Below are 9,909 nucleotides of genomic sequence, written 5' to 3'. Positions count from 1 at the left end.
GGGAGGCGAATCCACGGGCTCGCCGGTGAAGTTTGGACGGGAGAGTTTACCCTAACCGCCAAGGGATAGGGGAGGGAGAGAGAAACCCTAGATGGGTTCTCAACTTTCTGTTACCGTGGTGTTGCCCTATATTAGCTTGGCATATCTGCTAGTAGCTTGAAAGGACTCCTATATGTGTTTGCTGATGATGGTAGCTTGATGGAGCTATTGGATGTAGTTGGCAGCTTGATTGAGTCTCTGCATGTAGCTGCTAGTAACTATATGAAGATCCTAGCCCTCGATGGATCTCCTGAAGGCACAAAATTTTGTGGATAACAAGAACGATGGACATATGGTTGGAGGGGACAATTCATGGAAAGACAAGATGTGTAGTGTTTGTGTGTTTGGTGTGGTACATGACATGGTATTATGTGAAACTGAATTTGAGCCTTGGGTGTTGAGCAAATCTCTTAAGAGGTAGTTCTCCATGACCTAAGATATTTTTTTTCTATATGAACACATATCTAGTTGTTATATTAAGAAATGAGCAATACCCAGCCTTATACAACATTGCACGCGATAAGAATAATACTATTGCGCAAGTGCTCAGCTCATCCCCGCCAAATATTTCGTTCAGGCAGGATTTGATTGGCACCTGACTTATGTCATGGAATAATCTATTGTCCCGTCTGGATTCGATTATCCTGACACAAGGTCGTGATGTGTTTTGCTGGAACCTTACTACATCGGGGTCTTTCACAGTAGACTCTAGGTATCGTGCACTCACGCATTCTGAGGTACCGGTGAGTAATAACAAAAAAAATTGAAATGCGAAGGTACCACTTAAAGTCAAAATATTCATGTGGTATCTCCGTAGGGGAGTTGTGCTAACAAAAGACAACCTCGCACGACGCAACTGGCCGGGAAGTAAGAAGTGTTGTTTTTGTACTCATGATGAGACAATTAAACACCTCTTTTTTTCACTGTAAGTTTGCGTGTTCTACGGGGTCAGCCATCCAAATAGCGTTAAATTTGTATCCGCCCACAAGTGTTGCCAATATTTTTGGTCATTGGTTGGACGGTATTTCAAATGCATACAAAACGCTAATAAGGGTGGGAGCGTATGCCTTACTATGGTCACTTTGGCTATGCAGAAATGATGTTGTTTTTAATGACAAAACTGTTTCTCCTTTGCAGGTTATTTTCCGTTGTACGCACTCGCTTCGTACGTGATGTACGCTACAACAAGCGGAGTACCAACCGCTATTCAAGGCGGTGTGTACGCTGTTGGAGCAGGTGGCTACGGAGATTTTTACCCAACATGGATGGCAGCATAATCGCCGGCTCAGTCCACCATCTCTTTCGACATATGCATAGTGTCGGTCTATGGACTCTACTGTTGCCGAATTGTCGGTCTTTTATCTTTCTGTTAATCAGACCACTGGTGTTTGGCTGTGTGCATCCTAGTTATGCAGAGGCCGGGTGATACTCTTAATGCTTTGTATCACTCTGATGCTACATTTTGAGATAATATAAGCGCCCTTTATCGAGAAAAATTAAGAAATGAGCAACGGTGTTTTGAGGCTATGGCTTCCTTGGTTCCTTGTTATATCTTCATTGTTATGTCAAGTAAATATTACTCCCTCTGTATCACAATGTAAGATATTTTTTGGTCTAAATATAGACCAAAACAAGATGTTGGTTCGCTTTTCACTCGACATGTATCATCGATGAATTTCATTGGCCGAGTCAATTTAAATGAGACTTTGAATCACTTTAGCCCACACCATAGGTGATGCCATACCATTTGCTATACAATGGGTGTGCCGCATCATTTTCTTACCATGAACAATGTTGTTATATGGTTTTTACAAATGAAAGTACTCATCGAACAAACTTGAAGAGCACATCATGTAAATGCAAAGTTGAGACAATGAATGATTGGATGCCAGTATTTGGCAAAATCAAAACTTGCCAAGTTGATAACATTTTATGAGATTGACAGAAAAAATTGATAACCAACCAATCACTAGCCAATTGGCACGCGAACTTTTGGCATCAAATCGACCGTGCTCGTAAAATGTGTATAGGAAAGGGGTGCATACTTTAAGATTCGTGCTTGCCATGTGTTCTCATCTCTGCGGGTCTCCTCCCCGCTGTTGCCAGTTCCACGGTCGAAGGCGACCGGCGACCTCCCGGATCTCTCCCTCTGTCGCTGGGGCGGCTGGCTGAAGGCAACGAAGGGTCAGGGGAGCTCCGGAGCAGCCGCCTCAGATCCGGCAGATCCTTGCCTGAACCCAGCCGAATAATTCGTCAGGTTTTCAATCCGATTCGGTCCTGACGGTCCTGCTCGCCCACTTCCCTAGCCGGCGGCAGCTGCGCCTTCCTTTCACCCCGGCGGCGGCATCTCCCCTGTTCAGGTGGAGATCCGGGCTGTTGCTTCCCGGTAAGCCGCCGCGGCACCGGCTCTGGCCGAGTCTGATTCGTGGGAGAGCGGCGAGATCCCGCAGCACCTGTGCTCTTCCGTTTCTTGATTGCTCGCGGATTTCGTTGCATGCTGCTGATCCGGTGCGATTAATCTCTGCGTACGCAGGGTTCCTGCGGAGGCGCAGGCGCCGCGCGTGCGCGCGCAGAGGCCCGGGATCGTCGGCGAGATGAAGGGCGCGTCCGTCCCCGCGGTTGTGGGCATGCCTTCGCCGCTCTTTCTTTGGCGGTTTAAGGTAGGTTAGCTTTTCAACCACAATTTTCCCTCTACTGTGCTGTGGAATGTATTACTAAGTGTAAGTTTCACACACATGAGCTCTGATTTCAGATTGTCTGAGCTTGTTATACCCATCGCATACATTTGCCTGCAAATACTGTAGTAGTGTAATATACCCGCTCCTGAAAATGGGTCAATTAATACCCTCTCTTTTCATGAGTTATATATATGCTCTGTTGATCATGGTCAGTACCTAAAATGCAAAGTTGAGAACAGATAAGGGATAAGCCCATCACACCTGATGCTTCTCTCTTTTCACTGCCTTACATATGCAAACTTTGTAAATGGGGCTCAAACTCATGCCGTACCTAGCTCTCTGCTAGTCTAAAATGCGCCTTTGCTCATTACAGAACAGCAGCACTCTGTTGATACAGCTGTTGGAGCCCTGTATCGTGCCTTGTAAATGACCATTCAGGATTGCTATTGTCCTGTTGGAGCTGCTGCTTGTTTTCCTCAATGATTTTTTTTGTTGAGAAAATGCAAAGGGCTTTTGCATTTCATTGCATTGAAAAGGTAGAGTTTTGATACAATCCTCCTAGGAGGTCAATTACAAATTAGGATCAGCGAAACTAGTGCACGTCCCAGGTGGGCGGCAGAATGACGCGTAGGCCGTGGGCGCCCGCTCTTGCCCACTGCTCGGCTTCCTCTTTGATCTTCGAGACCAGGATTTAACCAGGGGCTGGGCGCCCTCAAAGATGCATCTGTTGCGCTGTTTCCAGATCATCCATGGTGTCAACAGAGCAATGGAGGCTAGGACCTTACGCATCAGTGTTGGCGTGTTTTGCCTTGCCTGCAGCCACCAGTCCATGAGTGAATCTTCGTGGCTTGGCCCTGCAGTGGTCATCCGTAGCCAGGATAGGATTTCGTGCCAAGTCTGCCTGGCGAAGGGGCACTCCAAGAGGAGGTGGCGCATCGTCTCGGGAGCCTGGTCACAGAGTGGGCATCGTGGCTGGTGCTGGAGACCGTGTCGAGCCAAGCGGTCGGCCGTCCAACACCGGTCTTGGTTGGCCAACCAGTGGAAAAACTTCACTCTTGGCGGCACCCAATTCTTCCATATGAGCTTCCACGAGAAGCAAGTCATGGATCCCTGGAAGGTGGCAAGATAACATGAGCTAGCAGAGTATATACCGGAGGCCGTCCATCTCCAAACTAGCTGATCAGGGGTGTCCGAGAGCATGATATGCTCGATCGCCAGCCAGACTTGAAGGTACTGGCCAATCTCGTGTATGCCCAAGGTCCCATGAATGTCCCTGGCCCAGCTATGGCCTTGCATTCAGCGACGGTCCGGATTTTGCTCCGGTGTTTGGGTATGCACTTGTAAAGTGCCGGGGCGATCTCACAAATGATTGTCCATTTATCCAGCGGTCTTCCTAGAAATATGCCGTTGTTCCGTTTCCGAGGGTCATCGTGGTGGACGCGAAGAAGAGCGCTCGCTCCTCGGCAGAGAATTGTAGGTCCAGGCCATTCCAGGCACGCTCATGGTCAGTGCGCGAGAACCATAGCCATCGTAGCCGTAGAGCAAGGCCAGCGCGCTCCAGGTCCTGGACTCCCAGGCCTCCGTGCGATATGGGGCGGCAAACGCGGCGCCAGTTGACATGGCAGTGGCCTCCATTGGCGGCAGCACGGCCGGCCCACAAGAAACCATGCTCAATCTTCTCAATTTGACGAAGCGTCTTCTTTGGCGGCGCGTAGGCGAGTAGTTGATGCACGGGGATGGCGCTCAGCACAGACTTCACCAGCGCAAGCCGCCCAGGCTTGTTCATCAGGTTGGCCTTCCAAGCGGGGAGCCGGCCGGCAATCCCATCAACTAGGGGCTGCAGTTGGGCGGCCTACCGTGAGGGGGATCCCGAGGTAGGTGATCAGCAAGTTGGCGATGAGGCAGCCTAGGTGCGCAAGTGCTGCTGTCGCCTCGTCCGTGTCACAGTGCAGCAGCGAGGCGGAGCTCTTGGCGTAGTTCACCATTAGGCCGGAAGCGCGGCTGAAGAGCGTCAGGACCTCACGCAGAATAGCACCACGTCGTCTGCGTACAGCGACACAGTGGGAATGGAGCGCCTCGGGTGTAGCCGCGCCATGACTCCCATGTCAATAGCGCACTTGATGAGCCTGCCCAAGATGTCAACGGCGAGCACAAAAAGCTGTGGTGACACAGGATCACCCTGCCGGAGCCCCTTGCGGTGCCAATGATTTATGATTTATTATTGAATTTCCTCTTAGAGGCTCAAATACATTTGCATGTCCTTATAAAACAATATGCATATATATTAACCTGCTCCACTGTATAAATTAATCAAATGTATGTACCCTAAATATCCTGTTTTATTGATTTCACATCTGCCTGGATTTTATCTGTCAAATTGCTTATCAACCTGTCTTTTTTCCAGGCTATATTGTTTCTCCTATGGGGTTTATGCTGTTGTAAGGTCAGTCTTTCTATGATCGGTCCATGACCTTATTTTCTTGCATGAAATCGATCTTGTGGTAATTGGTAATACTCTTGGGATTACAGATAGGGTGGGACTCGGTTATGAGGATGAGTGCTGATCTGCGAGATTTATTTCTGTATGAGGTTTTCTTATACTATAATCCTCTCTTTCTTGTGGTGAGTTCTATTTATTACTGTATTGTGTATGCTCAAGGTATTAAGACAGAAAATCAAGCAGCTACCTGTGCATCTATGTAACTGTGCTTAGTGTTCTTATTGTAGGCACTTATGATTTGGTTATGGGGAGTGAATTTGTGGGTCTTTGCACAATCATCAGTGAATTATGTAAAGGTGTTTGATCTTGCGCAAACACATTTATCACACCGAGAAATTTGGAGGGTATGCCTATTGATCTCTCTTGATTGCATTTGCATTTTAAAAATGTTGCTTGAGTCTGGACCTGCTGAAGTTAATATCCATGTTGGGTGCAATTGAACTGACATAGGCATCCATAGGCAACATGTTCTAGTCATTCCATAGGACATTTGCTGTATACATTTCTTGAATAATTTATGTGCCATACTGTTGTTGTGACTTGTGACAGCGTCTTGAGTTTGCAAAATGTTTACTTACCACATTTGTGCTGATTTTAACTTCCAAGCCCACAACATTTCACCTAGTTGCCAATCCATTTTTTGGCATTGCAACTACACTCATAGATAATACCTAATGTAGTTTCTCAAAGAACATACGTCATTTGGATGATTATTCTTGAGAATAACATGTGCCTGTTGTATTTTCTAATGTGAATGCTGAGTGCCTCTTTTTTTGAACCTGGCTCTCTTTTATTTAACCTGTATCATGACCTTTTGTATTAGCTGTGTTCTATTTTTTTTATTTGTGCATTCTCCATGTTCTTTATGTTTATATTATGCTGTATAACTTCTTATATTACTTGTATCTGACGTATTATTCTGCCAAAGTAACCTTTTCTTTTGTCTTATTGACAGTGTGCTACTTGGCTTACTTTAATTGTTCCCACAAGTATGACAGCTTACCTATACCTGTACTCACATGGGGAAGTGTCACTTGCTGCTTCTCAACCAGTGTAATATCCAGCCCACTGAATCTTTTCCTTTCATGCTTTCTTCTGTGCCGGAGTTCATGAGATTTTTTGGCCTCTACAGTGTGCACAAATATTATCCGCAGAGCTATAGTATTATTGACATCTAATAAAATTATTCTCCCACTGAGTGTGTCCGACTGGGTATGCAGTGCTAATTGATAAATTGGAACTTACATCCTGTCATAGCAGATGATCTGAGTGGTAGTTTGTCCATTATATGTTTCTTTAGCACATCACTTCACTGCACATAGCCTACTTTTCTAAAAGTTAAATCTATTTTCCTGAATCATATCAAGCAAAAGGTCCATTTAGTATGGTTTATGTGCAAGAACAGAAATTAATGTACATCTACCCACAAAAACAATTGATAATGTATACATATTGCTGTCTGCTTGTAGTAGTTAAGTCAATGTGAAGTTCTGCTTGATGCAAGGTCTACCTGTTCCTCCCTCAACTTGGAAAAGGAAAAGTCCTGCCGTGCATTCTTCGTATTCTGTAGCAATGCGTTACTTTTCAAATACGGGGTGGTTAAATTGACTTATCTTTCTTATTCTTTGCAGGTTCTGTTGTATGCTATCCTTTTGATAGTCCTCCTTTCTCCGTTTGATATGTTTTATTTATCATCGCGCTTTTACTTCCTGAGGACAATGTTGCGTATAATACTTCCATTGCAAGTAAGTTGTTCAAAATGTTAGTAATGCATAGGTTTTGCTTCATCATGGCATTAATGTATCTGATTGTGCTTGTGGAACCAGCAGCCGTATCAAATGAAATTTAATTATCCCCCATGCCTTTATTTTGCAGGCAATTACATTCCCCGACTTCTTTTTGGCTGATATTTTTACATCCATGTCAAAGGTATCCACTTATTTATACGAAATATTGATTGTGGATTATTTTGTTTAGCTTATCACTATTGGAAAAACTTTGACAAAAATGTCACTGTGATAGTTCCACATAAGTTTAGTTTATGTTACTCCCCCCATTCCTAAATACAAGACCTTTTAGAGATTCCAATATGGACTACATACGAAGCAAAATGAGTGAATCTACATTCTAAAATATGTCTATATACATCCGAATGTAGTTCGTATTGAAATCTCTAGAAGGGCTGATATTTAGAAACGGAGGGAGTATATGATTATCTGTTTCTTGTATTGGCTATAATGTAGTATGTTTCGGGAGAAAATGCTATCTACGTGAAAATGCTGTGTGTGCTATTGCTAAGTTTTGTAGAGTATTGTTTATAGCTTCTTGTTGTCCCACGTTGACATTTCTAGCATTTTTGCTTAATTCTTGTATTTCTTGACAGGTGTTCTCAGATTTGGAACGTTCAGTTTGTCGCATGGTCAATCGTCAGGTTAATTTCTGTATTTCCCTATTATTATGCTCATAGTGTTGTTACTCGGCAGCATTCTCCATACTGTTGGCAAATGATATGCTAATGCAGTAATGCTTTGTTTGGTAAGTTATGGCTAGAATTCATCTTGTTCCTCTTTAATGTCTGTTATTTGGTATTTTACAGGTGGCGACAATCGCTTGGTTTGAAGCTGATTCAATTTGTGGTAGCCACTCTATAGCTATTCCTCTAGTCCTCGTGCTCCCTTATTTGTGTCGTTTCTTCCAATGCCTTCGACAGTACAAGGATACAAAGGAGAAGAGTTGTCTTCTGAACGGTATTACTCAGCATACAGCAGCTTTGATTGTTCATTTATTTTATTTTACTAGGTGAACTTGGATGTTTAAAATGTAACATAAAGATTTGGGATTGTATGCGTTTATACCTGATTACGGAAATCGTTTAACAGTAATTTTGTCCAAAATCCAGCACTCAAGTACTCGACAGCAGTCCCGGTGATTTTTTTATCGGCGCTCAAGTATCATGTATTCCCTGACCAGTGGGTTAGCTTTTACCGGCCCCTCTGGCTTATTTCGGGGGTTATAAATTCGCTGTATTCCTTCTACTGGGATATAAAGCGTGATTGGGATTTGAGGTGCCTGTCTTTACAAGAATATTTTCCTACTCCTTGAACATCCAAGTCCTGCGCTGCTGCTAACGAGTTTTTCTCTCGATCCCTGCAGCATTTTAACCAGGATTTTCATGTTCAAAAGCCCAAGCACATGGACAAGCCTTCTTTATGGGCGGAACTGGGTATAGTCTTGAATATATGTTCATTGTTTAAACTAGCCTACCTTGGTGTTTTTTCATTGGTGCTGATGTGATTGCTCTACAGGTGTATTACTGGGTGTTAGGCAGCAATCTCATTCTCCGCTGCACATGGACATACAAGCTGTCGGCGCATCTTCGGCACAACTACCTCACAGTGTTTGCGATAACAGCTTTGGAAATGCTGAGGCGGTTTCAGTGGGTTTTCTTCCGCGTGGAGAATGAGTGGAACAAGATGACAGCCAAGCAAAATTTTGAAATGTCATCCGATATGCCCTCAGAATCAGACAGGCTACTGGAGTCTAATAGTCACACAGTATGAACTCCGAGGCACCATGTTTTGTGTCTCTCATTCATCATATTCTTTTCATGCGACCTTTTACAGGCTTGTAGACTCTAGGTCATACGGTTCTGTTTTGTTTGTAGGGCTCAGAAGGTCAGGGATACACACCAGTAGGTTTGTAGAAAAAGCTGAAATCGTTGGCGCGAAGCATGTAATCAAATCTCTTGAGAGTTGTCTGTTGACACATCAAGTAATAAATAGTAATACTGGAATTTCTAAGATTTTGCATTATTGTTTTCGTGTATCCGTTTGTCGCGTTGCCATGAATTTGCTGCCGTTTGCATGTGTTTATTTTCTTCTTGCATCGCAGCCATGCAACAGAACTGCAATAGTTTTTTTCGGTAGTTAGCAGTTATTTTTTTCAACTAAAAATTTGCAATTTCACTGTCCAGATCCAAGAATTGTGCCATTTGCACAATGTGCAAGATGATCAAGTCGCGCCGAATTAATCCATGGCTCACGCCTCCCGGGTTTTGTGTTGGTGATCATTAACCGTGTATTGTAGAACATTCTCAAGATTCAAATAGCATCATCTCATTTGGTGAGTGCCTGTTGAGAAGTTGGGAATATGTCACTGAGAGATGCATGAGTATTGAGTGCGGTGTTTCTGCTTCCGAGGTCATGTGCACCTGCCTTGACGAAAAAGCCAAAACAAATACAAAAAAAAAATTCAAAAAATTCCCCAAAGTGAAAGGCACCTACTGTTAGACTGCCAACAATTTGGCAATGCCTAGGAGTAGGAGTACTGCTCCAAGTCTCCAAGTCGCCAAGGTGAAGACAAAATACTCGTCAAACAATTCTTGACCCAGCGTAGACGCTTAGCCAAATCACTGAAGTGATCTCTAATCTATCGCCGTGGTACCACTCAGAGTCTGCCCAATGAGCTGCGTCGATCTGGAAGACTTTTGGACCTGCCGGTCGGACGCGATACTATTACATTCTTCTAGAGTTCCAGTCGCTCTCGTCAGTCAGCAAAGGCGGCCAGTGCCAGCCTGAATCCAACTTGCCGCTGCAGTCCGCAGATCCTGCCACGCCAGCTGTCGCGTCGAGTGTGGAATTATCTCCACTTATTAGTGATTTTCAAACACAAATAAGAGAAAGGAGCACCCGT

General features: G+C 44.4%; 1 protein-coding gene across 1 annotated transcript; it reads left to right on the top strand.

Moving 5' to 3' along the window:
• The first annotated feature begins 2,110 nt into the window (after positions 1–2,110).
• Positions 2,111–9,029, top strand: LOC123147986 (SPX and EXS domain-containing protein 5). Its single transcript, XM_044567322.1, has 14 exons — positions 2,111–2,425; positions 2,573–2,699; positions 5,122–5,160; positions 5,247–5,339; positions 5,445–5,561; positions 6,173–6,268; positions 6,849–6,962; positions 7,093–7,146; positions 7,601–7,648; positions 7,814–7,964; positions 8,117–8,282; positions 8,371–8,440; positions 8,523–8,771; positions 8,882–9,029. The coding sequence occupies exons 2-14, from the start codon at positions 2,634–2,636 to the stop codon at positions 8,918–8,920; spliced, it is 1,302 nt and encodes a 433-aa protein (XP_044423257.1). The 5' UTR covers positions 2,111–2,425; positions 2,573–2,633; the 3' UTR covers positions 8,921–9,029.
• The last annotated feature ends 880 nt before the right edge of the window (positions 9,030–9,909 follow it).

This window comes from Triticum aestivum, chromosome 7A, assembly GCF_018294505.1.
Source record: "Triticum aestivum cultivar Chinese Spring chromosome 7A, IWGSC CS RefSeq v2.1, whole genome shotgun sequence".
Lineage (NCBI taxonomy): Eukaryota > Viridiplantae > Streptophyta > Magnoliopsida > Poales > Poaceae > Triticum > Triticum aestivum.
The sequence above is the reverse complement of the archived record's forward strand: the minus strand, read 5'-3'. Positions and strand labels throughout refer to the sequence as shown.

Excerpts from the sequence above, each read along its gene's own strand:
- LOC123147986 (XM_044567322.1), top strand. The coding sequence starts at position 2,634 with ATGAAGGGCGCGTCCGTCCCCGCGGTTGTGGGCATGCCTTCGCCGCTC. Across the intron at positions 5,161-5,246 it reads GGGGTTTATGCTGTTGTAAG|ATAGGGTGGGACTCGGTTAT; the intron begins GTCAGTCTTTCT and ends TTGGGATTACAG. Across the intron at positions 5,340-5,444 it reads ATAATCCTCTCTTTCTTGTG|GCACTTATGATTTGGTTATG; the intron begins GTGAGTTCTATT and ends TTCTTATTGTAG.